The 27,978-nt window shown below is 48.3% G+C and overlaps 1 protein-coding gene across 1 annotated transcript; it reads left to right on the forward strand.

Annotated features, from left to right (window-relative positions):
- The first annotated feature begins 1,167 nt into the window (after positions 1-1,167).
- ERO1A (endoplasmic reticulum oxidoreductase 1 alpha) lies at positions 1,168-27,952 on the forward strand. Its single transcript, XM_054400680.1, has 16 exons — positions 1,168-1,275; positions 11,314-11,442; positions 12,397-12,480; positions 14,929-14,967; positions 15,408-15,484; positions 15,574-15,647; positions 16,932-17,052; positions 18,407-18,444; positions 19,640-19,651; positions 20,635-20,661; positions 20,813-20,905; positions 23,139-23,385; positions 23,884-23,953; positions 24,614-24,700; positions 25,565-25,698; positions 27,580-27,952. The coding sequence occupies exons 1-16, from the start codon at positions 1,168-1,170 to the stop codon at positions 27,638-27,640; spliced, it is 1,401 nt and encodes a 466-aa protein (XP_054256655.1). The 3' UTR covers positions 27,641-27,952.
- Positions 27,953-27,978: the final 26 nt, after the last annotated feature.

The following is a 27,978-nucleotide window of genomic DNA, read 5'->3' on the forward strand; positions in this document are numbered from 1 at the left end:
TCTCTAGAGGCCCTTTCCAACTTCTAATGTTCTGTGATTCTATGCCCTGGAATAGACTGACCAAGGTAATGATGAAGTCCCCATCCCTGGAGAAATTTAAAACTAATCATATAGATGTGGTATTGAGGGATAGTGGTGGACTTAGCAATGCTGGGTAAACAGCTGGCCTTGATGATATTAAAGGTCTCTTCTAACCAAAGTGATTCCATGATTTTTTACACGTGTGGGGACTTACAGCTATGCACCACAGTGTCTGGTATGAGTGACAGCCAGACCAAGTCCCTTCAGAAGTATCTCACAGCTCCCCTCTTCAGTCACTGTGGCAGTTCCTTCAGACATGGCTTTTCTAGGTTTTAGGCCACTCAGGAGCTTTGAAGACGTCAAGAAAGAAGACAAGTCACAAAACTACAACGAAATTATACATTCCATTACCTGAACCAGTGAGGATTTATCATCAGCACTGACTGGTGGCAGTATATGGATTCAGCAGCAGCCACGGCCTGTGGGTACACAGAGCCCGGACACATCTTGCACAGCCAGAGGCAGGCCCAAAGCCCTGTGGGTCTAGGGGGCAGTGTGGGCTGCAGCAGGCTGGGGCATTCCCTGTTCCGCTGTGCTCCTGCTCAGCAGGAGAGCACCCACACCAGCACCCGCCTCCGAACAGGGTCAGCTGCCGCCCCTTGCTCTATGCGGGCCAGGGCACATTGCCAGGAGATTACCGGCCCCGACCAAGTCTTTCCTTCAGCTGAGGCACACCCAGCCATCTGAGGCACTGTCAGGAGAAGACCGGCCCTGGCCCGATTCTCTCTCGGGATCCCTGTGCTGGCACAGGAGGCAGAACTCTGCCCGGCGCCCGGGACCTCAGCCTCTTACCGACGGTCACCGGCACCTTTGCGGGCGTGGGTCCCGGGCTTATCACTCGCGTCCCGTCAGCGCCACCCCGTCCTGGCACGGGTGAGTCACCGTGGCACAGAAGTTGGGACGTTTCGCCAGGCCAACTCGCCAGGCCCGGACGCCCTTCAGCTGCCGGGCAGCCCCGGAGGCCGGGCTGGGCCAGGCTGCGTGCAGCTCCGCTCGTAGCCGGCGGCGGCCGCGCCCCCGAGCAAGGGGCGGTGCACGGCGCGGCGCGGCTTCTTCAGCCGGCCGTGGCCGCGCCGGCTCTGCGAGATGGCGGCCTGCAGCGGGCTGCGGTTGTTGGGGTTCGCCGCTTTGTTGCTGTTGTTGCTGCCGGTGGCGGTGGCCCACGGCGAGGCGGAGCGACGTTGCTTTTGCCAGGTAGGTTCTGCCGGGGGAGCAGGACAGGATAGGACAGGGTGGGCGCCGCGGCTGGGGACCCCACCACGAGGGTGCTTCAGTGGCTCGGCCCTTCTCCGAGTGTCGGGGGTGGTTAGAGGAAAAGGGCTGGGAGGGTGCCGCTTTCCTTGTCTTCTGTGTTCTCTTGCTGCCTGTAGCACAAAGAGTTGAGTTTTGGCTCACTTCTTCCCTAACTACCCAGGTGCCTCTGCTGGGATGTTTCAGGGATGTGTGTTTCTCCAGGGAGCTGCCTCCTCCCCTTTCCTGAAGGTCTTCCTTGATTTTCCTCTCAGTTCTGCTCACTAGGAAAAAGCGTAGCTGCAGCAGACACCTTCTACCCTCCTCCTACCCAACCCAGGAGTGAGCTGGGCTATCCCTACCCTACCATGGCCAGGGGTGAGCTTGATGATCTGCCAGGGATGTTACCCAGTGCGCTTGATGCATCTTCTGTTGATGTACAGAAATAAGAGAACTGAGTATAGTCAACTAAGAGACTAAGCCAAGCAGCTGGACTGGGGAGATCGATCACTATGCAGGCTGATGTTGCAAATGTGCTTGTGCAAAGTTGAGAAGTGAAGATGGTGCAATGTACTTAGTGCTTTATTTTTGCTGCCTTTTTTTAAAAAAGGAAGCTATTGTAAAGCCCATTCTTGCTATATTAAAATTATAGTGCTTAAATGTGTGTTGGAACTTGGGAGAGGAGAAAGAAAACAAACATAGGTGTGCGCTTGCCTTTGCCTTCTGGGTGACTCTTGATGCTTCAGTTTCACATGGAGGTGGTAAATACAAGCTATGCTGATAAAAAAGTGAAAATCATGCATTTTGATTCAATGTCGCAGAGTAATAGAATGGTAGAGTTTGGAAGGGACCATCTAGTGCTAAAGCACGATCACCCAGAACAGGTTGCCCAGGATCACAATGTCCAGGGGGGTTTGGAATCCCTTCAGAGAAAGGGACTCCACAGCCTCTCTGGGCAACCTTTCCCAGGGCTCCAGCATCCTCACAGCAAATAATTTTTTTTTTGTTCTGTCAGATAGACCCTCCAAGATTCCAGGTTGTGCATGTTACCCAATGTCCTATCTGTGGGTACCACTGGCAAGAGTCTGACCCCATCCTCTTGCCCCTCCACCCTTTAGCTATTGATCAGCACTGAGAAGATTCCCTCTGTCTACTTTCTTCTAGGATAAACAGTCCCAGGTCTCTTAGCCTTTCAATATCTCCATATGGTTTTTGCTTGTACACTTTCTGCTTAGTAATGAGGTTTGCCTGCAAAGGATTGAAGTCTGAGTTGGGTGTGTGCTATGGGATAAGGAGCCCTGTACCTGAAGTAAACCAGCATTCTGGCACTGTAATGGCTCACAGGCTTTTTGCCTTGGGTAGGAGGAACCTGTCTTGTGCTTTGTACAATGCTCTCTTCTTGTGCCAGCACACATCTTGTGTAGCTTATGCTTTGGTTTAGTTTTCAACAGAAATGCTCAGGTTCAAGTTTTTTCCAGACGTTGTTGCCTTTGGGAGAATATGTTGTGTAGGGCAGCAGTTCTCAGCTTTACTAAACACTCAACCTCTCAAAGGCACACTTGTGGGCTGCCTCACCTCCTTGTAAAATAGAATCTGCCCATCATCTTGTGCAGAACTGATCTGGTGGGTTTGATTTACCCCTAAACTAAATACAGGCTAAGTCTTGGTATGTTTTACCTTCTGTTGCTTATATACTTGAATACCTGGGTATAGCTTTTGGCTTCCACCCATGAACCATCTCATTCTGTCTCATGAATTTGTCAGATGAAGAAACCCTGATGTAAGGTGAATGCAAGAGCTTTGGCTTGCCCATCAGCCTGTGATGGGATAGCTGACAAGGGCCACTTTTGAGAGCAGTTGCTCTAGCAATGCTTCAAATGCTGACTGAAGCAGGCTGTAATTCTGGTGTTGTGCTCTTGTCTGTCTGTACCATAGAGAGGAATCTTTCACCTGCTTTTTTTTGACAGTTATTTTAACTCTTCATTTACTTAAGAAAATTACTAACCTGTCTGGAATCTTCTAGTAGAAGCAGCAGGGGGGTTGGACTCAATCTTCAGAGGTCCCTTCCAGCCCCTACCATTCTGTGATTCTGTTACTAAACTCACTGAAGTTTCACAGCCTGTTTCTCCTTTCCAATCTCTTTCCTGAGCCCTGAATAACATTTTGGTATTGGGGTTCCCTCCAGCTTTGCAGAGAGGTCTTTCCCCACCCAGATATTCCTGTTTCATTCATGCTTTAGTCAGCCACGAACCAATTCTCTTTATTCCTTTTAATTATTACTCACTGGCTGTTTACAGGCTGATGTAGGTGCGTTAAGGATGTGCTGCAGGTGCTGGGCAAACTGGGATTTTTGGCTTGGTTTCCGGTCTGGCAGCAGGCTGCCTTCCCTCAGGGATGTTTCTGTGGTCAGTATGCCATCATTAGTGCCAGAGTCCAGGCACCGAGAGTTACCTCCTTGTTACCTAAACAGACTTTCAAGCCACTCTTACATTCTTGCTGAATTGATGTTCATCCAGCAGCCCTCAGGGCAGGAATTCATACATAGCACAGCTCCTGATCTCTCTGGGGTGGCTTGAGAGGTAGCTTCCAAGAGTGGAGCAGCTGCAGGGCCATCTTTGCTAGAAGGTGCTTGGAGGGGCCATCTGACAGCATGTCAGTCTTAGCAGGTTTGCTGATGATACAAAACTGAGAAGAGTGGCTGACACCACCAGACTTTGCTGGCATGCAGTGAGACTTGGACAGGCTGGGGAGTTGGGTGGGCAAGAACTACGTGAACTTCAACAAGGGCAAGTGTAGGGCCTGGCACCTGGGGAGGAATAAACCCCTGCATCAGTACAGATGAAGGGGCTGACCTGCTGGAAGGCAGCTCTGTGGAGAAGGACCTGTGAGTGCTGGTGGACAACAAGCCCACCATGAGCCAGCCACAGACCCTTGTGACCGAGACGGCAACTGGCATCCTGGGGGTGCATGAAGAAGAGTAGCTACCAGGTTGAGGGAGGATCTTCTCTCCCTCTACTGTGCCCTAGTGGGGCCACATCTGGGTCCAGTTCTGAGCTTCCCAGTTTGAGAGGGTCCAGCAGAGCCTACAAAGATGATTATGAGGGGCCTGGAGCATCTCTGTAAGGAGGAAAGGTGAGACACCTGCAGCTGTTTAGTCTGGAGAAGAGCAGCCTCAGAGGGGATCTGGTCAATAGCTAAAGGGAGTAGGGAGCAAGAGGATTGGGCCAGACTCTTTTCAGTGGTGCCTAGTGACAGGACAAGGGGCAACGTGCACAAACTGGAACCCAGGAAGTTCCATCTGAACATGAGGAGAAACTTTTTTGGTGTGAGGGTGCTGGAGCCCTGGTGCAGGCTGTCCGGAGAGGTTGTGAAGTTTCCTTCTCTGGAGAGATTCCAAACCTACCTGGACGTTGTGATCCTGGGCAGGCTGCTGTGGGTGACCCTGCTTTCTTAGGGGGGTTGGACTGGATGGTCTCCAGAGTTCTGTACCAGCCCTCACCAGTCTGTGATTCTGTGGCTTAACCTCATCCTGAGGCTCCCATGTGAGCTTTCGTTCTGTGTTCATTCTGGAAGCCCCAGTGCTGGGACAGCAGGAGAGGCATCTGCTTGCCATCAGCCTGGGGCTGATGTGTGGCTTATCTACAAGAGCAGGCAGCTGCCACTGAAGGTGATACAGGCCAAAAGCAACTCCTCAGCCACTGTAGTGTTCCCTTCCCTGTGCCATTTTGTAGCTGCAGGTGGGAGATGCACAAGAGAAGTTTGCCTTCTCTCCTGCCCAGCTGTGTGTGGGTCTGGGATGGAGCCCATAGCCCCAAATCCACTGCTTAGGGGACGTTTCTGTGACGCTGAGGGAAGCGGGAAGAGGTATAGAGAGACACATCAGCCAGTGCCAGGGAGAGCAGACTGGCAGGAGTGTGGGATGGACCTAAAGGAAGATGAAGCAAGGGCCAAACCCAAGGAGTGTGCAGTGGTGGTGTTCCAACCTATGCTGTGTGCACAAGGCGGGTGCATTGGTGTTGAGGGATTGAGAGTGGCTGTTATGGAACCCAGCCAAACACCTTCCTGAGTGTTTACTCAGCAGCTGGAGCCTCTTGCGTGGTATCTGTCTCAGCAGCTCCATTGCATCTCTTCTCACCAGGCAAACCCAACCCTGCCCCTCAGTGTCTCACACGCCACTGGGTGGGTGTGTGTGGAGCAAAACCCATTGCTGCCACTCCTCCTGGTGGTTCACCAGTGCCAGCAAGCACATGGCACATGTTTGGGACTGGGTCGATTTGTGCTTCATCTTAAACAACTGTCCTAATTATTACAGGTTGAAGATGGAGATAAATATTTTAGGGAGGTGGCAGGGGAAAAGTGTTTTGAGGCACTACCCATTGCAGGACAAGTCTGACGCATGCTGTAGCTCAGCCACTCTGACAGCAGGAATTGAAGACTCAAAGAAGTGAGTCTCTGGCTGGAAGAAACAGGTTCTGGAGATGCAGGTGGTCATGGAAAAGAGGGAGCTTCTAAGATGAAGACCATGCCCTTCTAAGTGATCTGGTACTGCTCACTCCCCTGTATCAGTGCTGTTTGGTTGTGGCATCACTGGGGCTTTCATCTTAGTCTCTTGATGCTTCTTCTCTGCTCCTTTGCCTGTTAGCTTTGGTAGGTTGGGCACATACAGGTGGTGTCACCAGGCTGTGCTTTGTGTTTTTCATCATAAATGATTCTATGATTCTATGATTCATAAATGATTCTATGATTCTTTCTCAGCAGCCTGGTGGATAGGAGGCAGAGAAGGTCAGCAGGTCAGTGATACCTCACTGGCCATGTGGTAGCCAGGGAAATTGCCTATTTCTGCACAATCTTACTGAAATCCTTGGAGGAAGAACATTTTCCCTCTTGAGCGGAGCTTGAGTTTTCTTCAGCATCTTCCTTTTACCTGTACCGCCCTCACAGGCATGTTCTTGGTGGCAAAAAATGATGTGTCCTGTTTCAGCTGAGGGCTGGCCAGGTGCTCTGATGTCACCTCTTACAGAAATGTCCTTCCTTTGGAGTGACATGTTTGTTTAGCACGGAGACAGAGAGTGGCCGAAGATTATCCACGAATCTTTTTGCAGGAAGGTTTTAGATCCGATCTCAAAGCTGCCTGCAACAAGGGATAAGTTTCCAGGAAGCAAAAAATGTGGTTGGTTGGTTGGTTAGGCTTTTGTTGTGGTGTGGGGTTTTTGTGGTGGGGTTTTCTTTTTATTAATTTCAAAACAGTTTTAAATTGGGAAAGTGGATTAGCAAATTGCTGTTATGTTTTTGGTCGGGGTTTTTAGGTGTGTTCGGGTTTTTGTTTGTTTGTTTTTACAAAGGTGATTCAGGCTACTGGAAAGTTTAATTGCTCTGCTGTTAATCCTTGTTACCACCTGAAATGGTTGACAGAGGACAGTACATGGGTGAGGATGAGTTGGTGGGCTTCAGTGTGACCACTGGAAATAGAAGTGATCCTCCAAATCATGGTGCTGTACCTAACAACTCGCTCAGGGGATTCTGGCCCTCTTGGAATTCCCCTCACTCCTTTAGTCACCCACAGAAGGTTGCGCAGGATCACAAGGTCCAGGTGGGTTTGGAATCTCTCTGGAGAAGGAGACTCCACAACCTCTCTGGGCAGTCTCCTCCAGGGCTCCAGCACTCTCACAGCAAAGTTTTTCCTCTCGGTCAGATGGAACCTCCTGGGTTTGTGCCCATTGTCCCTTGTATTGGGCAACCACTGAAAAGAGTCTGGCCCTATCCTTTAGCTCTTGCTGAGCACTGAGAAGATCCCTTCTCGTGCTGCTCTTCTCCAGGCAAAACAGCTGCAGGGCTCTCAGCCTTTCCTCCCCATGGAGATGCTTCAGTCTTCAGCATCTTTGTAGCCTCCACTGGACTCTCTCCAGTAAACCCTTGTCTCTCTTGAACTGGAGAGCCCAGAACTGGACCCAATATTTCAGGTGTGGCCTCACTAGGGCAGAGTAGAAGGTGGAAGAGAACCTCCTTAGACCTGCTGGCCACGCTCTTCATGCATCCCAGGACACCATTGGCCTCCTTGTCCACAATGGCACATTGGTGGCTCATGGCAAGTTGCTTGTTCATCAGCACTCCCAGGTCCTCCTTCACAGAGCCTGTACAGGTGCAGGACTCTGACTCTATGCTTGCCCTTCAACTTCGTGAGGTTCCCTTCTGCCCAACTCTCCAGCCTGTTCAGGTCTTAGTGAATGGCAGCACAGACTGATGGTGTTAGCCACTTTCCTCAGTTTTGTATCATCAAACTGTCTGAGGGTCTGCTCTGGCCCTTCGTTCGAGTCATTGATGAAGATGTTGAACAACACTGGACCCAGTAGTGACCCCTGGGGAACCTCACTAGCCACAGGCCTCCAACTGGGCTCTGCATCACTGATTGCAACCTCTGAACTTCGTCCTTCAGCCAGTTCTCAATTCATCTTGCTGTCCAGTCATCCAACGACACCTCTTAAGTTTACTTGTGAGGATGTTATGGGAGACAGTGTGAAAAGCCTTGCTGAAGTCCAGGTAGACAACACCCACTGCTCTCTTCTTATCTACCCAACTGGTCACACCATAAGGCTATCAGACTAGTCCAGCATGATTTCCCATAGTGAATCCATGCTGACCACTCCTGATAGATTCCTTCCCTCTGTCTGGAGTGGCAGGAAGAATCTATAGTTACCTTTAAGGTGCCCTATGCCTGATCCAAGCTATTTTTCTCCCTCTTCCTTCCCCATTTCATATGACTTTGTGTTCCATTTTTGACTTCCTTCTCAGAAGGAGGGCAGGGAGCTTCATCTCCACAGCAGTAATTATCATGGATTTATTGAAGCTGATGTGTAGCTCTTGCTGAGTGATCTGAGGACGCTGCGGAAATGCGTCAAGGCAGGTGGCTCATGCTTCTCACGTGCCCCTCTCTTCTCTCTGGGGTTATTCCTCCTCATGTACAGGACCTGCCTTTGTTGAACTTCATGAGGTTCCCCTCCAGCCTGTCCAGGTCTCACTGAAAGGCAGCACAGCCTGATGGTGTCAGCCACATGAATGTTTTTCTCTAATTGTGAAGGCTGGAGTAGCACAGAATCACACAGAGTATGTCTGGTTGAAAGAGACCTCCGAAGGTCATCCAGTCAGGCTTTCAACCCAGCACTGAAGAGTCAACACTAAACCATGTCCCTGTGCACCAGGTCCACATGCAGCTTGAACACCCCCAGGGATGATGACTCCACCACTGCCCTGGGCAGACCATTCCTTTGATAATCCTTTCAGTGAAGAAGTATTTCCTAACATCCAGCCTAAACCTGCCCTGGTGCAGCTTGAAACCATTTCCTCTAGTCCTGTGGCTTGTAATCAAAGAGAAGAGCCTGGCATCCTCCTCTCTCCAGCCTTGCTTCAGGAATGTGTAGAGTTGCTTTGGGTTAAGGGGGGCTTCTTCTTCAGGCTTACAGGGTTTTACTCCCTTCTTGGGTTTGGCTGCTGTGATGGTGGCTTTGGTCACCTGCTGCCTTTTCTGACTTGCCTCTATTTGTTGCCCCACAGCTTTTATGAGAGCCCTTGGGTTGGTTGAGTGCTTTAAAAGTAAGAAAAGAGGGAGCACTTTAAATACAACCCACCACTGTCTTAGGTCTTGTGTGTTCACCAACTCTGTTTGCTCATGGCCTTCCTGTGGACCTTCTGTGCCACCACTGTCACTCTTCACAGAAACAGAGAAACAGCCCATGCTAAGGGAACTGGGCTTGTTTAGTGTGGAAGCTGGAGACAGGTGGGGGTTGGTTTCTTCTGCCTAGTACTAAGTGATAGAATAAGAGGAAATAGCCTCAAGTTGCATCAGGAGAAGTTTAGGTTGGACATGAGGAAAAATGTCTTTCCTGCAAGAGTGGTCAGGCTTTGGAACAGGCAGCCCAGGGAGGTGATGGAGTCACCATCCCTGAAGGTGTTGAAGAAATGTGTGGACATGGCACTCTGGGACATGGTTTAGTGGCCATGGTGATGTTAGGTTGACAGTTGGACTTGGTCTTTTCCAGTTGAAACAATTCTACAATTCTATGATTCTGTACCAGTGTTTCCTGGCTTATCTTGCTTGTCTCTGCTTCCAGCTTGTTTTGTGCACAGAGAGGAGGCAGAGATTGAACCTAACCCCCTAGAGCAGCAGTGTAGGGCACATTTAGTGGCTGTCTGCCACCAGGATTTTGTAGGCAGCTCAACATGTGTGGGATTGCTACACCTACATCCAGGAAAATTCCCTGGTGTGCTGTCAAGAGCAGATGAGTTGTAAACCTTGATTTTGGCTGGGGTGAGTTCCCCAAGAACTCAGCAGTAGGTGTAGGGGGAAACAAAACAACTTCTGTGTTGTGCAACCCAGGCTGTAATCTATGTCTCAGAAAGCTAGAGAGAGCTGAATCCATGCTGCTTTATTTTGGTGGTGGTTGTGGGGTGGTGGTTTGGTTTGGTTGTTTTTTTTTTTTTTTTTTTTTTTAGGGCTTCCACACAGCTTGCTGACTTGTTCAGGATGATGCAAGAAGGATTGGCTTTTTCTACATCAGATTTGCATCAGATGTTTTCTTGCCAAATGGTTCTCTGAAGTGAGGAGAAGAGAGGGTTGCAGTTGTGGTTTTGCTGGAGAGGGTACAGAAGAGGGCTAAGAAGATACTGAGGGGGCTGGAACATCTCTTTTGTGAGGAAAGACAGAATTGGGTCTTTTTAGTCTGGAGAGGAGAAGACTGGGGGGGGCATATCATACACGTTTATATATACATCAGGAGTATTGGACCATTTTTTTTCAGTGGTGCCCAGTGACAGGACAAGGGATGGCAGGCACAGACTTGAACATAAGTTCCATCTAAACATGAGGAGGAACTTCTTTAGTTTAAGAGTGATGGAGCACTTGAATAGGCTGTCCAGAGATGTGGTGGAGTTTCCATTTCTGGAGTCCACCTGGATGCGTTCCAGTGTGACTTTCTCTAGGTGACCCTGCTTTGGAAAGGGATTGGACTGGATGATCTCCAGAGGTCCCTTCCAACCCCTACCATTCTGTGATGAAATCAGACAAATGGCCTCAGTGCAGCTGATTTAGCCACAAGGACTTTCTCAGAGTGCTGTAATCCTTGGTGACGTTTTTGTTGCCTAATTGGTCCTTTTGTGTTTCCTAACTGGTCCCTTACGCAAACACCAGTTCTCACTTGTATGTCATCTTCCAGGAATGACATATGGGAGCTTCTCTCAGATGGGATCCTGAGCTGACTGGCAGTGTGTAAGTGCCCAATGTTCCAGCAGCCCATATCCAGTGTCTTGCAGGATTTGACCCTGACAGAAACATCAGTCATCTATTTAACTGTGTCAGATGTGTCGGCAAAAGGGCTCTGTGGTTTTGTGTGTTCAAAGTCTCCTCAAATGTCTGGTCTCTGAGACCCCACCTGAAGTCTGGGGCCAGCTCTGGAGCCCTCAGCACATGGACTTGTTGGAGCAGGGCTAGAGGAGGTCACAGCAGTGATGGGATGGATGGAACCTGTCTGCTGTGAGGCCAGGCTGAGGGAGTTGGGCAGTTCAGCCTGGAGAAGAGAAGTCTCCAGGGAGACCTTCTGGTGGCTTTTCAGTGCTAAGGGGGCTGACCAGAACGCTGGGGACAGACTTTTGAGCAGTGCCTGTGGTGGCAGGACAAGGGGTGATGGTTTGAACTGAAAGAGGGACATCTGGCATAGAAAGGAGAAGTTTCTTTCTGAGGGTGGTGAGATCCTGTCCCAGGTTGCTCAGAGAGGTGGTAGATGCCCCATCCCTGGAACCATTCCAGGTCAGGTTGTTTGGGGCTCTGCCCAACCTCCTCCAGTTGCAGATGTCCCTGGTCATTGTAAGGAGGTTGGGCTAGATGACCTTTAAAAGTCTCTTCCAACCAAAACTATTCTGTGACTTGCTGGTTAAAAAAAAAAAAAAAGGCACTTTATTGTCTGAAGCGTTTAAAAGTACAGGGTAAGTCATTAATATTAATTGTTTTGGTTTTTTATCCAGGTTACTGGTCACTTAGATGACTGCACATGTGATGTAGAAACCATTGATGCCTTCAACAACTACAAGCTTTTTCCTAGACTGAATGCGCTTCTGGAAAGTGACTACTTTAGATACTACAAGGTAATTTTCTTGTCCAAGAATTGTGGTACTGCATCCATTTTGCCTGCTGCTGCTTAATTTTTGACCAAGCAGTCAGTAAATGGGACTCTTCTATTGTTAGGAGACTCTCAATGTGCTAAAACACACTTCTAAAATAAATGGCATGGCTTTAAAGATAGAGACTGGAAGAATTCCAGTTGGAAGGGACCTGCAGTGATCATCCAGACTGATTTATCTCAGGGCTGACCAAAAGTTAAAGCATGTCATTAAGAGCATTGTCCAAATGCCTCTTAAACACTGTCAGGCACTGACCACCTCTCCAGGAAGCCTGTTCCAGCATTTGACTGGATCTCTTGGTAAAGAAATATTTAATTTCCTAATATTTTCTAGACTTTTTACTCTCTTGTCTGTTTTTGTGCTTGGGATTGCCCCAACCCATGTGCAGGACCTTGCACTTGGCTCTGCCAAGCTTCATGAGATTAGCATTGGCCCATCTCTGAAACCTGTCCAGGCCCCTCTGGATGTCTTCCTTTCCCTGCAGCGTGTTGACTGCACCACAGAGTTTAGTGTGGTTGGCAGAGCTGCTGAGGGTGCAATCAATCCTATTGTCTGTGTCACCAACAAGGATGTTAAACAGCACCAAGACACAATACTGACCCTGAGGAGCACCACTCATCACTTGTCTCCACTTAGACATCGAGCCATTGACCATCCCTCTGAGTGTGATCATCAAGCCAATTCCTTATCCACCAAGTGGTCCACCCATCAAATCCATGTATTTCCAATTTAGAAACCTCATATGAGTTGCAAGTAGAGTGTGATCAACCTGAAGATAAATAACATCATCTGTTTCCGCTCTCACTGCACCAGGTTCTGTTATCTCAAGCCTTGAAACCAAGGTAGAGAGGATGTGGGGTTGAAGGTTGTCTTTGTTGCCTGGAGGAAATGTCTAATAGGGTGATGTGTTGTTTGCAGGTAAACCTACAGAAGCCATGTCCTTTTTGGAATGACAGCAGTCACTGTGGAATAAGAGACTGTGCTGTACAGCCCTGCCCTTCTGTAAGTAGCAAATCCACTCCTTTGCCTGCCTTCTCTGTTTGGCTGTTGGACACCAAGAGGAAGAAACAGATAAATGACTGAGTCATCTTGTTATTACAGCTACAGAGGTTTGGCTCTGATGGAGCTTTCTTAGGTGCAGTAACACTGGTATCCGTGAGAAAAGCCAAAATGCTAGATTTGGAACATTTAAAGATAAGCCAGCCTTTTTTATTGGTTAAGTGGTCAAAACTTGTCCTGCATCCTTGCCCGGAGCCTGGTGCTCAAGTTCACTATGAACCAGCAATGCACCAGCCTTGGGAGAGTTAGATAATGGTTGGGCTTGATGTTAAAGGCCTTTTCCAACCAAAACAATTCTGTGACACCTTGAAACAATAAGGTGCCTGTATGAGAAATGTGTTCATTTGTATTCTCAGCAACTACTCTACACCTCAAACAGGTGCCCTTTACTTTCTCAGTCTTTAAAAAGCACCTATTATGAACCCATTTTTTTTCCCCCTTAAAAAAATGATGGTTTTGGTAATGAGTAATACCAACGTGATGGAATAACATTACAATTACATTAGTAAGAGGTTTAAGAACTGTGTCACTTCTGGCTTTAATTATTTTGATTTGGGTCCATTTTATTCTGAAAGCAGCAAAAATGGTGCTTATTCATTGATTATTTTTTCTTTTCCTGGGCTGCCAGTCGTTGTGATGCTTATTCCTGCTACTGGTGGCTTTCTTGATTTCCTGCTGATGGAGGAAATGGATTGTTTGTGGATGATACAAAGCAGGAAGAAGTGGTTGCCAGTCAGTGAAACCTGGCCAGGCTGGAGAGTTGGGCAGAGGGGAACCTCATGAAGTTTGACAAGGACAAGTGTAGGGTCCTGCACCTGGGGAGGAATAACCCCTGCACCAGTACAGGTGAGGGGTGACCTGCTGGAAAGCAGCTCTGTGGAAAAGGACCTGGGAGTGCTGGTGGACAACAAGTTCACCATGAGCTAGCAAAGTACCATTGTGGACAAGAAAGCAAATGCTCTCCTGGGGCTCAAGAACGGTGTGACCAGCAGGTCTAAGGAGGTTCTCTTCCCCCTCTACTCTGCCTTAATAGAGCTGCAGCTGGAGTCCTGGGTCTAGTTCTGGGTTCCCCAGTTCAAGAGAGACAAGGAACTACTGCAGAGAGTCCAGCAGAGGCTACAAAGATGCTGAGGGGCATGGAGCATCTCTGTGAGGAGGAAAGGCTGAGAGATCTGGGGCTGTTTAGCCTGGAGAAGAGAAGCCTGAGAGGGAATCTTCTCAGTGCTCAGCAAGAGCTAAAGGGGCAGGGTGGAGGGGAAGAGGATGGGACCAGACTCTTGTCAGTGGTTACCTAGTGACAAGGCAAGGAGCAATGGGCACAGTGGAGCCCAGGAGGTTCTATCTGAACAGGAGGAAAAAGTTAATTTGGTGTGAGGGTGTTGGAGCCCTGGAGCAGGCTGCCCAGAGAGGTTGTGGAGTCTCTGGAGAGGTTCCAAACCCACCTGACCATTGTGATTCTGTGCAGGCTGCTCTGGGTTCCCCTGCTTTAGCAGAGGGGTTGGACTGGCTGATCTCCAGAGGTCCCTTCCAACCTCCACTGTGCTGTGATTCTGTGGAGTTGAGGGGAATGTGTGTAATCTGCTGATGTTGTGCTAGGCTGGCAAGCCTGACATTAGGTGATGGAGTGGTAGAAGTATTGTCTTTGGATGACATGTGTCAGGGGCTGGGAGATGCAGTACCTTAGGAGGCACTTGGGCTCCTGCCAGGAGCACCAGCATCGCTGGGAGACAGGATGGCAGGCATCAGCTGACCAGAGGCAACTCCAGCTCCTCTATGGTTTCAGTTGGCTTCACCAACCTCACACTTGTGTAGGCAGAACAGAACATGATGCAGGAGCTGGGGAGGGTTGCTGACCTTGAGAGAAGAGGAGTCTTGCAAAAAGGCAAAGCACCAAGAGCGTTGCTTAACCTTGGTACATGGAGGAGCCAGAAATCGAATGTGTTGTAAGCTCAGCTGAGTGCTTTGCTTGCCTCCAACTTAGAATCATGGAATTGTTTTGGTCAGAAAAGACCTTTCAGATTGTTGTGTTCAACCATTCTCTAGCTCTGCCGAGTCTGGTGCTAAATCACATCCTTCAGCATCACACCTCTGTGTCTTTGAAACACCTCCCGGGGTGGGGATTCAACCATGTCCCTGGGGAGCCTGTTCCAGGGTTTGAGAACCCTGTCAGTGAAAAAAGGTGCTTCTGATGTCCAACCTAAACCTCCCCTGGTACAACTTGAGGCCATTTTCTCTCTTCCTGTCACTTCTTCCTCGGTAGAAGAGCCCAACACCCACCTCACTACAACCTCTTCCTTTTTCAACTTCTACAAACACCTAATATCTCGTAAAGATCAGGCTGAAAGGCCTCATCAGCCCCACACGTAGCACATGCTCTGTTTTGTCTTTCAGGAGGAAGTTCCTGATGGAATCAGATCTGGAAGTTACAAGGTAGGTGTGTCCATCTGCACAAAATGACACAGTTTAGAGGACCACGTTTGTGTCACTGCAGCTGATGAAAGCTGCCTTAGTCGGATGGGCAGTATCCTTTGGGATGCCTTTGTGGCTGCATTTTTACCCTCTTCGAGTGTTTGATGTGGAGTCTTGAAGGTGGCTATCCTGAGGTCAGGTCTTCCACTCCACTAACCCAGAGCTTCTCCAAGAGCAGATGGCATCAGGCACAAAATGCCCCTGTGGCAGTGCCAGGGGCTGCTGTGAGTCCCTGCAACAGTCACCAGGATTGCATAAGCCTCTGGCTATCTGTGGGCATCCTGTGGAAGACCAGGATGGGATGAATCATAGAAGTGTTCCTGGTGCTTGAACTGGTTAGTGAGTTAAAAGCTGCTTTGTAATCCTCCTCTGCCTCCCCACCCCTTTGTTTTTCAACCCAGTATTCAGAAGAAGCCAACAACCTTGCTGAAGAATGTGAAGAGGCCGAAAGACTTGGAGCTGTTGATGGCTCTTTGAGGTTGGACTTCTTTTTCCACAATCCTGACTTCTCCTGAAGGAAAACTACTATCAGTGCTCTTTCTGATGGGCTTTTTCCACTCTTTGCAGCAAGGAAACCCAGGAGGCAGTGCTGCAGTGGACACAGCATGATGACTCTTCAGACAGCTTCTGCGAAGCTGATGGTATGGGGACCTGCTAGATCTGACAAGTCTTGTCATGGGATTTTAAGCTCCTCTGTGCTGGTTTGAGGCCAGACAGATCCTCTCTTGCCCAGAGAGGGACAAAAGAATGACACTCACAAAAATGGATTGAAGAGTGATGGAAAGTTTAAATGGAAAAGCAATTGGTGAAACTACAAAGCATAGTGCAAGAATAACCCAAAGCCAATGTTTTAGCAAGCCTGGAGGCTATAGAGAACTCCTTCTCTTTTCCACACCCCTGGCCCTTAGTACTTTCTCCTTAGGGAGAAAGACTTTGGAGTCGTAGTTGACAGTAAGTTATCCATGGGACAGCAATGTGCCCTTGTGACCAAGAGGGCCAATGGTATCCTGGGGTGTATCAAGAAAAGTGTGCTCAGCAGGTCTAGAGAAGTTCTTCCCCCCCTCTACTCTGCCCTGGTGAGGCCATACAGGGAACGTTGTGTCCAGTTTTGGGCTCCCCAATTCAGGAGAGACAGGGATCTGCTGGAGAGAATCCAGTGGAGAGCAATGAGGATGTTTGGGAGACTTGAACATCTCTTCTATGAAGAAAGGCTGAGAAACCTGGGGCTGTTTAGCCTTGAGGAGAAGGCTGAGAGGGGGTCTTATTAATGTCTACAAATACCTGAATGGTGGGTATCAAGGAGGTGCCAGTCTGTTTTCAGTGGTGCCCAGTAATAAGACAATGAACAACAGCTACAAGCTGGAACACAGCACTTCAACATGAGGAGAAACTTCTCGACAGTGAGGGTGACAGAGCCCTGGAGCAGTCTGCCCAGAGAGGTTGCATTGTCTCCTTCATTGGAGACTTTGAAAACCCACCTGGATGTGTGGCCTGCCCTAGGTAATCCTGCTTTGGCAGGGGCATTGGACTCAATGGTCTCTGGAGGTCCCTTCCAACTTCTAACATCCTAGGTTCCTATGATTGTGCCTTGAAGATAATATGATGCAAATATATCTGGCAAAGTTTTGCTGCTGGTCAAGGTCTTGCCATGATCAGCAAGTGAGTAGCTTGGCTGGAGCACACTTGGGGTTTGCTTTGCTGTTAGTGGCCTCTTGCTCTGATAGCTCTGAAGGACAGAGATCTTGGCCCTGCTGATGTGGGTTCATGTGTAGCAAATAGCATGCCCCTGGCTCTCTGGGCAGGGATGAGGTGGTGTCTGTGCTAGAAAGATCATTCTGAATGCAGAGGGGTGGCTGGGTCAGCCTTGGAAGATGTCATTCTTCGTTCAGATGTTTTGGTCACTGACCCAGCACTGTGCTTCACAGACATCTATTCCCCTGATGCTGAGTACGTGGATCTGCTCCTGAATCCTGAGCGCTACACTGGCTACAAAGGACCTGATGCCTGGAAGATCTGGAACAGTATTTATGAAGAAAACTGCTTCAAGTAGGTGCTTTAGGAGATGTATACCATATCCTGCACATGCTGGTTTTTGCAGGGAGGCTGCATGGGCTTAACTGTTCCATGAGTCCCTACACAAGAAAGGGCTGAGAGACCTGGGGCTAATTATCCTGGAGAAAAGCAGCCTGAGAGGGGATCTGATCAGTACTCAGCAAGAGGTAAAGGGTGGGGGGCAAGAGGATGTGGCCAGACTCTTTCCAGTGGTGCCCAGTGACAGGACAAGGGGCAACAGGAATAAACTGGAACCCAAGAGCTTCCATCTGAACATGAGGAAAAACTTCTTTGGTATGAAGGTGCTGGAGTCCTGGAGCAGGCTGCAGAGAGGTTGTGGGGGTCTTGTTCTCTGGAGAGTTTCCAAACTCACCTGGACAAGCTATTGTGGGTGATCCTGATTTATCAGGGAGGTTGGACTAGATGACCTCTAGAGGTCCCTTCCAACCCCCACCAGTCTGGGGTTCTGTGATTGTCCTGGCTTTGCTGCACTATTTGTGCAGTACAGGCTGTGCAGGAGAGGACAACCCACGTGGCTGCCTCCTGAGGTCTCTTGGCTGTTTTTTTGGACCACAGCTTTTATCATGCTGCAGGTTTCTAGTGCAGCCTGGCAGGTGGTGTGCATGTCTTGTGTGCATGGTCCTAGCACACAGTTCTGTCCTCCCTTGGCCATAGCATGGAGCTCTCTCTCCCCATTCCACATACCAGTCAGAATTCCCTGGGGCTGACACAGTATTGGTGGTCTCTTTAGGCATTTCCTCCCTGTTTGTGCTGGTATATCATGTTACACCAGGGCTGTGGGATAATGTCCAACAGCTCCTCTGTAGACACTTGAGTTTTCCTAGCTATTTTCTAAAGAAAGAAGAAAAAAGGAAAGCCACATTTTGCTCTGGCCTTTTCCTGTCTGAGCAAGCCTAAGCACATAAGGAGATCCAAGAACTTCTTTGCTTATTTCATAGAATCACAGAATACCAGATTGAAAGCACCTCAGGGATCACCTGGCCCAACCTTTCTTGGCAAAAGCATGATCTAGACAAGATGGTCCAACACTCTGCCAAGCGAATCTTAAGTTTCCAGTGCTGGGGACTCTACCATTTCTCTGGGTAGATCATCACAATGGCTGATTGTCCTTGTTGTGGACAGTTTTCTTCTTGTGTCCCACTGGAATCACCCCAGGAGTAACTTGTACTCATCACCCTTCGTCTCTTCCATGGGACTCCTTGTAAAAGGGAGTCTCCATCTTCTTTGTGACTGCCTTTTGACTGCAGAGAAGTAACTACTTCTGCTGTGCTTCTGCACAGAAGGGACACTGTCACTTATCTCCATATTATTTTTATTTCCCTCTTAGGCCTCAGAATGTAAAAAGACCTTTGGCATCTGGTAGAGGTAAGTCATTTATGCATCTCTCTAAACGCTTTAGTAGTCTACTGATCCCACTCCAGGAAGAGCAAATTCTCTAGGCTAATTCTGCTGAATGAGAAATATGTTGTAGCTCTTGATCAAGTGTCGAGTTTTATGGAAGGGCACCTGGAAGTGTGGCTCTCTAGCATTCATCACGGGGAAAGGAAGTCTGATCTTTCACTCTTGGAAGCCTCGTGAGCTGTGGAGGGACTGGGAGCCTGATTTCTGCACTTGGCAATGCCAAACTATCTGTGATGGACTGAAATGAGAACCTGGCTGAGTTCTCAGTAGAGAACCAGTAAGAGAAACTGTGTCCCAGAGGTGAAGGCTGGACAGCATACATGACAGTAGGGAATGATCTGAGAAGCATCACAGCTTCTTGCCCATGTCTCCTGGGAGACCCCATGTCTCCTGATGCCCAGACATCTAGAATCAACCTTACTCCCTGTTGGTTTGACCTGACCACTGCTCCAGCAGTATCCTCTGGGGTGATTGTGGGATTTTCCCTAAGCCATGTAGGCCCTTTCTTTGCCTGCTGGGGGTCCTTTCTTTCCCCTCTGCAGGCCCTTGTGCAAAGGGTGGCACTTCAGAAGCAGCACTGGTGAAGGAAATGGACAATGTCCTTTCAAATATCTGTCCTTCCCTTCAGCACCTCTGTTTAGGGCATGATCAGAATGAAATAACACAGGTATGTTGAAGGGAGAGGGAAGGACTGTTGAGGTGAGGAAGTAGGAGGACATGACAGCAGAGGATCTGACCTGAAACCTGCCAGAGTTGCTGCAAGTGACTAACAAACTGCAGGAAGCAGGGATGGTATCTTTCAGTATCCTGTCAGGGGTCATCCAGGAGATCTCTGTCACAAGTAGGCATTTTTGTCCCTTTTTTTCTGGTCTCTGCTCCAAATGTATGGTGCTTTTATTTCCCCTGCAAATACTTATCTCTCCTGTGCTGGTCAGGTTATTCAGGAGCTTTGCTCATCTGATGTGTCCACTGCTGCAGTTTGAGGTGATACTCTTTGTTCAGAATGCTTCTAAACCTCCCTGGAGAAGCTCATTCTCTTGTCAGAGCCAATAAACAGGGTGGCCTTAATGCTTGTGCTTGAGTTTAATGTTGGTCACATGTAACTTTTATCTCCTCTTTTTTCTCCCTCCACCACTCTGGGCTTTTTTTTCCTCATCAGGAGATGATGAAGGTGAGTGGCACTTTGTTTAGTTTTACTGATAACAGACATGTGGTGCCATTATCATGCTGTCACGAGCTGTGCCAGTAGATAATGCACCTGGCTAGCAAAATCAGAAGTTGTCTGGAAATTCTGCTGTGTTGAGGACTCTGTGAGAGATCTCACTGTTTCTTAGGCCAGCCCATCCTTGTTTGAAGACCTTAGAAAGCACCAGCAGTTAGGAGTGAAGGCAAATTGAAGATCAAGTCAGCAGAGTGTCTTAATCCTTCAGGACCAGGACCTGTGTCTTTTCAGTGCTTGTTTTTGTTAAGCTTTGAGAAAGCTTAGCCCCTTTTGGGCAGGAGCATTGAGGAGACTTAGTCCCAACACCCTCTGAGGGCTGGTAGGAGCTGGGTGCCCTGCAAGGCTCAGGCCTGGAAAAGGCTGTGCCCTGGAGCTCATCACCCTCTGGGCCTATGTGTATCTCATGTCTTTTTATCTCCAAATTATCTCCAAATCACTTTGTTCTCCAGATACCTTTCAAGCATGCAAGTTGAAGGTTTGACTTGATGATCTTAAACCAAGATGCAATCCAACCAAAGCAATTCTATGGTTCTGTGTAGCAGGAGTAATGTGAAACACTGTTTTGTGTGATTGTACCTGCTAGGTTGCACTGTTTTATCTTATTTTGAATCAAACTGCCTGTCTCCCATCCTGTCCAGAAATAAAAGGGCTTCACAGTTGTTGTTTTGCCCTGTGCAGTACTTCTGCTCCCCACCAGCCCTCAGGGAGATGGGTAGGAAAGACCACGTGGTATGTTTAGCTGCTGCCATGCTGTCTTGTCAGAAAGGTTGGGGAGAAACTATTTTCCTGCTCTTCTAACATTCCTCTCCCTGCTTCTACAAACTGGAGTAAGCAGAGTTCCTCGGGGGACTGGCCTTGGAGGTGGTTTCAGGGACTCAGGCTTGGGCAGTGCTCTCAAAGTGATGTGCTTGTTTTCCTTGTTTTTTTTCCAGGGCATGCATTTTACAAGTGGCTGAAAGGTAATCCTTCTTCTAAACCTAGTTGCTCTTCCTAGGATGAAGACAAAGTGGGGAGGGTGGGAGTTGCTGCATGCAAGAGGGATTAGATCTGACAGCAAGAAGAAAATTCAACCTGTGCTTTCAGTATCTTAAAGTATTTGTTTATTTTCAGGTGTCTGTGTAGAGAAGCGAGCTTTCTACAGACTCATTTCTGGTCTCCATGCCAGCATCAACATCCACCTGAGTGCCAGGTACCTTTTGCAAGGTAAATGCTGCTTTCTGTCTGACATCAGACCTAAAGTGACATGTCTGTGGCTCTGCTAAATGGCAGCAGGAGCCTATTCCAGCAGGGTTCAGGCCTCCTTTTGTGCTTTCCTCTTACTACTCTCAGCACAGAGGTTGTCTAACAGTCAGGAGTGCAATTACCATGTCTTTAGGTCTGAACATGGCTGGACTGTGCTCTCTCCTAACACTTCCAGCCCATACTCCTTCTAATCTTCCTCCAGGTTATTTCCAAGCAGGTTTCTAGCAGCATGTCAAGGCTGTTCCTTCCTAACCTGTCTTTGTGATGGTCAGTTTAGCAATGATCTTGCCTAGCTGGTGAAACACTTGGCTGGGCTTTTCCAAAACCCTCAATACATTTCCATTTCCTCTGCCTGCCTTTCTCCATAGGTAGAGAAAGATTTCTCTGACGAATCTAAATTTCCACCCTGGGGTTAAAAATTGAGGCCAGTGTGAAAGCACAATTTGTGTGGCCAAGGGCTGTGGGATGCAAGTTCTGATTAACTTCCTGATGGATTAAGTCATAGAATCATAGAATTGTTTGGATTGGAAAATACCTCCAAGATTGAGTCCAGGCCGAGACCACCAACATCATTAAACCATGTCACAAAGTGCCACGTCCACACATTTTTTTGAAGACCTCCTGGGATGGTGACTCCACCTCCCTGGGCAGCCTGTTCCAAAGCCTGACCATGCTTTCAGGAAAGAAATTGTTCCTAATATCCAACCTAAACCTCCCCTGGTGCGACTTAAGGCCATTTTCTCTTGTTCTGTCACCTGATACTATGGAGAAGAGACTGACCTCCATCTCACTCCAACTTCCTTTCAGGGAGTTGTAGAGAGCAATGAGGTCTCCCCTCAGCCTCCTCTTCTCCAGACTAAATGATCCCCATTGCCTCAGCCACTCTTTGTAAGACTTATTCTCTAGACCCTTCACCAGCTTTGTTGCCCTAAAAGTCATGGTCTGAAGCCATGGTTGTTTAGACCAAACCCACCACCTTCATTCTGCTAAAGCTCACAAAAGTCAAGTACAGATTTGGTGAGAGCTGTTGGAATTTGGACAGGCAATTGAGATTTAACCAGCTCATTCTACTTTAAGTTTCTACAGCCCACATAAGCCTCACCTTGATGTGAGTTAGACTGTGTTGGAAGCTAGAATAACAAGAGAAGCAAGAGATGAGGTGGGACTATGGAGATGATTAGGAAAATAAGGTTGGCTGCAGACAGCCAAGTAAGAGTCTTTACTCTTGGCTACTTCTCTTCTCTTGCACTTCCACAACAGAAGGAATGCTCTTGCAATATCCCTGTTCATTAGGGAACCTACCAATCTCTATTCAACCAGTGCAAAGTGCTTAGGAGGCCTGTGCAGACACTCAGAGCAAAGCAGGGAATTCTGAGTTCTGCAGTAATTTGGTGGCATTTGTAAGTAGGAGTGAAGGAGCAAAGGGACTCTTCACAACCTATCATTGAATTGTTTTGGTTGGAAGAGACCATTTTAATGTCACCAAGGCCAAGCATTAATCCAGCACTGCCAAGTCCACCACTAAACCATGGCTTTAAAGTCCCTCAAGGGATTGGGACTTTACCACTTCCCTAAGCAGACTGTTCCAGGGCTTGGCAACCCTTTCAGGGAAGTAATTGTTCCTTGTGTCCAACCTAAACCTCCCCTGGCACAACCTAAGGCCATTTGTTCTTGTTCTATCACTTCTTCCCTGGGAGAAGAGACCAACCCCCACCTGGCTCCAACCTCCTTTCATGAGTTGTAGAGACTGAAGAGGTCTCCTGTCAGCCTCCTTTTCTCCAGACTGAACCACCCCAGTACATCTACCTGACCCTCTTCACTTGCAGGCAGATGTGAAGTTGTCACCAGCTGACATCAAACTGCTCTGAGAAACAATAAGCTGATGAGAAACTCTTCAACTGGTTTAACTCTCTTTAAAATGGGCACCCTCTGTTTTCAGCTTTTGCTTGTATGCCAGGGTGATGTTTTAACCCAGCTGACAAAACCCAGCAGCAACTGTGCATTGTTGGGCTTGGAGTTTGATTAAGAACATTTCTCTTTTGGCTCTTGGAACTCTTTGTGGTCAGCAAGAGGGCTGTGACTGCTGTAAAGCTTGGCTTGAGTTCTATCTCGCTGTTTAGCTTGGTCTGGTGGGAGGAGATGAACCAGATCTGCACCTGCCTGCCTCATATCTTTGTTTCTTTTGCTTTCTCAGATACATGGTCAGAGAAGAAATGGGGCCCAAATGTTACAGAGTTCCAGCAGAGATTTGATGAAGTCATCACCAGAGGGGAAGGTCCCAGAAGACTGAAGAACCTGTATTTTCTGTACCTGATAGAGCTGAGGGCCCTCTCCAAAGTGCTGCCCTTCTTTGAGCGCTCAGGATTCCAGCTCTACACAGGGAATCCAAGTCATGATGAGGAAGTGAAGAACCAGTTGCTGGAAATACTCCATCTGGCCAAGTAATTAGATTTGGTACCTGGGGAGGGTGGCTCTGTCCACCCTGGCATCTCTGAGCACATTTTTGCACCTTGAACCCTTTTGCACCTAGGTCCTGGGTTTGCCTGTCTAGTGGGACAGTGTGATGTGTGCAGTTTCCAGCCACCCTGCCCCAAGCCTGGAGCATTTGTGGGGTTGTGACCCAAGTGCTGACCCCAGACTTGGCCTTGGTGAACATCTGCATCTCCATTCAAACTGCAAACCACAGTAGTTAGCACCAGGGTTTAACAGTTGAGGCTGTTAGGCACATTTTGGAGTAAGAGGAGGATGCCAGAATCAGATGGTGAGATGCAAGCTAAAAGGGAAAGCATCCAGAGATGTAAGAAGCAAGCAGCTTGCACTTAAAATACATTGTGAGATGTCCAGTGTCCAACACCTATCATTTTAATCCCCACCCCTAACCAGAGGCTTCAGCCACACAAACAAGCTGTGGAGATAAAATTCTTCTCCTTCTGTTTCAGGTCTTTCCCACTGCACTTTGATGAGAACTCCTTCTTTGCAGGGAATCCAAAGGAAGCTGCAAAACTCAAGGTAATTGGCCAGCCCTACCATTTGGAGTACCAAAAGGAGTTACTGGGTTGGGTCTTTCCAATTCGTTTTGCTTTCTGAATGGTTTGGATGCTTGTGGGTAGTGTGGGGTGAGGAGCCCATTTCAGTAGGCATTTCCCTCAGTCCCACTGAATTTAGCCTGGAGTCACAGAATCATAGAATTACAGAATGGTTTGAGTGGGAAGGGACCTTTAAAGGTCATCTAGTCCGGCCCCCCTGCAGTTATCAAGGACATCTGCTCAGAGCCCTGATCAACCTCACCTTAATGGTTCCAGGGATGGGGCATCTGCCTCTGCTTTGGGCAACCTGGGACAGGGTCTTACCACCTTCATCATCAAAATTTTTTCCCTTCTCTCCCGTCTGAATCTCTTTCTTTTAGTTTAAACCATCACCCCTTGTCCTGTCACAACAGGTCCTGCTTAAAAGCTTTCTGTCTGGTCCCTTTAAGCCCTGACTGGCCACCAGAAAGTCTCCTTGGAACCTACTCTTCTCTAGGTTGAACAACCCCAACTCTCTCAGCCTGGCTTCATAGCAGAGGGCTTCCAGCCCTTCCATCATTTTTGTCCAGGATTAACAAATGGAAGGAATCCTAATTAGTGCATAACTGTGACCAACCTGAATGCCTTTCTTTGTCCACCCCAGGAGGAATTCAGGCTGCACTTCAAGAATATTTCTAAGATTATGGACTGCGTTGGCTGCTTCAAATGTCGCCTGTGGGGGAAGCTGCAGGTAAGCTTTGTCAGGAGCTGGGGATGTGTCTGTAAGTACCTCATCTGGTAGGATCTCTGGATCCATACTGAGTTCTTAGCTAAGCTGGTCAGCTCCTGGATTTGGAACTATTGGGATCATCTCTTCATCCAGTCAGCAGGAAGTGGGGTGCTGATTCCTGCTTGCAGGGCTTGGCAGGAACTGCTTGTGTCTCTACAGCTGAAAACTGAGTTACCTTGCTAGAATCACTGCCTGGGAGGGAGACGTGGGGCACAGATCCTCCAGCAAGGGAGGCAGAATCTGCTGTGGGGGTTTGCTGAGGTCTGCACTGGGTTTTACACATGGACACATCAACACTAAATAAAACATAGAGTCATAGAATTGTTTGGGTTGGAAAAGACCTAAGATCAAGTCCAACCGTTGACCTACCACTGCTGTGTCCACACGTTTCTTGAACACCTCCAGGGATGGTGACTCCACCACCTCCCTGGGCAGCCTGTTCCAAAGCCTGACCACTCTTTGAGGAAAGAAATTGTTCCTAATATCCAACCTAAACCTCCCTTGGTGCAACTTAAGGCCATTTTCTCTTGTTCTGTCACCTGATACTAGGGAGAAGAGACTAACCCCTGTCTCACTCCAGCTTCCTTTCAGAGAGTTGTAGAGAGCAATGAGGTCTCCTCTTCTACAGATTAAAGTACTCCAGTTCTCAGAGCATCCTGGCTCTGTTATGCTTCCCAGTCTGGGTCATGTCAAGTGAGATTCAAGTCTTGCTCTGTGGAGATTGTCAACAGGAATCCTTGTAAAGATGGAGGAGGAAAGTCAAGTTAATTTTGTGAGTCCCTGGGTGTCTCCTTGCTGTTAACTGCTTTTGTTTGTTGTGCACAGACACAGGGCCTGGGTACAGTGCTGAAGATCCTCTTCTCTGAAAACCTGATAGAGAAGATTCCTGAGAGTGGTCCTTCCCATGGATTCCAGCTGAGCAGACAAGAAATTGTGGCCTTATTTAATGCTTTTGGAAGGTTAGTTTGTGATTTTTCTCCTCTGCTTTTACATGAGCTGCTGTGGTACATCCCATTTCAGCTTAAACAGTCAGTTCTTGTCAGCAGCCTCGGTGTGAACTCCTGCTCTGGTCATGTTGCCTCATAAAGAGGCTTTCAGATGATGTTAATGTCACATGCAACAGCTGGAACCACACAGAACAACTTCATACTCGACATTTCTGTGAGGGATTCAAGGAAATGTTCCTGTGAAGGTACAGGGAATCTCCTGGGTTTTAGGATCCTGAGTCCCACATTGTCCCCAGACAAGATTCTGATTCTGTGTTCACTTCAGAGCTGACAGCCTCACCTGGTTGCCCTGCATGTGCTTTGTAATGGCATTCGAGATGATCTGCCCCATGATCCTTCAATGAATTTCATTGCCCTCCTCTGGACCTCCAGGGACGGTGGCTCCACCACTTTCTCCTGGACAGCCTGTTCAGGGCTTGGCAACCTGTTCTGTGAAGAATTTTTTCCTAATGTCCCACCTAAACCTCCCCTAGTGCAACTTGAGGCCATTTCCCCTTGTTCTGTCACTTCCTAGGGAGACAATGTTCCAGCCTCCTTTCAGGAAGTTGTAGACAGCAATGAAGTCTCCTCCCTTCAGCTTCCTTTTTTCCAGGCTAAACAACCCTAGGTCCCTAATCTGCTCCTCACAGATCCATTCTTTAGACCCTTCACATGTTCCATTGCCCTTCTCCGGACCCACTCCAGCACCTCAATGACCTTCTTGGAGTGAGGGGCCCAAAACTGAACCCAGTGTGGCCTCACCAGTGCCCAGTACAGGTACTCAATCACTTCCCTGGTGCTGCTGGCCACACTATTGCTGATCCAGGCCAGGATGATGTTGGCCTTCTTGGCCACTTGGGCACACATAGGCTCATCTACAGCCAGCTGTCAACCAGCATCTCCAAGTCCTTTTCCACTGAGCATTTTTCAGCCACTCAGCCCCAAGCCTGGAGTGTTCATGGGGTTGTTATGACCCAAGTGCAGGCTTTAAATCAAGCCTCCACCTTCTGCTTGTTGTTCACAAGTCATGTGGGTTATTCAGAGCCTTGTCCTAGTCAGGAAGGACAGAGCCTTCCTTGACAGGCCCTGTCCTCAGAGTCTTATCAGGCATCCTCACTGATGCTCCAGGAGTACAAAAAATGTGGTGGGTAATTAAAAACCCTCAAGTAGAAACATGTTTCTATCCCAAGGAGACTCTGCTGTGGTAATATTATGGTCTGTTTCTTGATCTCTAGTTGATGGGCTTGTAACATCCTGTTCCACTCAAGTTTCTCACTGCTTGCTTTAAAAAGAGTGAAAAGAAGGAAGAGCCTGGTTGTAACCAGAACCTAATTTAGCTGCAAACCTGAACTGTCTCTTCCCAAGAGCTCCTTGAAGCTTTACTCCATCACAGTTTCTCTCTCCTCAATTTTAAACAAGGCCTCATGCCCACAGAATTAGTGTGGTTGAAAAAGACCTCCAAGGTCCTCTAAGTTACTTGAGGGGGAGGTACAAGAAAGCTGAGGAGGGACTTTTTACAAGGGCTTGTAGGGCAATGGGACAATAGGACAAGAGGGAATGGATTGAAGCTGGAAGAGGGGAGATGTAGACTGGGAATTAGGAGGAAATTCTTTATAGTGAGGGTGGTGAGACATGGGAGCAGGTTGCCCTGAAGGTGTTCAAATCCAGGCTGGATGAGGCCTTGGGCAACTCAGGCTAATGGAAGGTGTCCCTGCCCATGGCAGGGGGGTTGGAACTAGGTGATCTTTAAAGTCCCTTCCAACACAAACCAGTCAATGAATCTATGAATCATCAAGTCCAACCATTATCTCACACATTGCTCTGATCTTTGCTTTTTCCTTCTCCTGCACCCAGGATCTCAACGAGCGTCAGAGAATTGGAAAACTTCAGAAATATCTTAAGAAATATGAGATGAATTCACTGGGGAAAGAGAGACCCGAGACATTCTTCTTGCTTGGCTGTTCTGGACTGAAAATGAATGAATACCTTCCTTTCCTCACATTCCCAGCACCACAGGGTGAAGACCACTTGCTGGACCTCTTCTTCCCAGCTGATTGTTTGTGACCTGCTGATGAGAAATATTTTGTACAAGAAGGAAAAGAAAAAAGCTACTTTTTATTTTGTATGAAAAGTTTATTTATAGATTGGAAGATCATTCTGAGTAAGATCTTTGACTCCTGCTGTACTCTGGTGGACTAGACCCATCTCTTTGCCTTCAGAAGCTGGAGCCAGGGCAGGAATCATGCCAATGAA

Source organism: Indicator indicator, chromosome 4, assembly GCF_027791375.1.
Source record: "Indicator indicator isolate 239-I01 chromosome 4, UM_Iind_1.1, whole genome shotgun sequence".
Lineage (NCBI taxonomy): Eukaryota > Metazoa > Chordata > Aves > Piciformes > Indicatoridae > Indicator > Indicator indicator.

Bases quoted from the DNA above. Each gene is read 5' to 3' on its own strand.
- ERO1A (XM_054400680.1), top strand. From the start codon at position 1,168: ATGGCGGCCTGCAGCGGGCTGCGGTTGTTGGGGTTCGCCGCTTTGTTG. The intron at 11,443-12,396 runs GTAATTTTCTTG...TGTTGTTTGCAG, and splicing joins ACTACTTTAGATACTACAAG to GTAAACCTACAGAAGCCATG. The intron at 14,968-15,407 runs GTAGGTGTGTCC...TTTTCAACCCAG, and splicing joins TCAGATCTGGAAGTTACAAG to TATTCAGAAGAAGCCAACAA.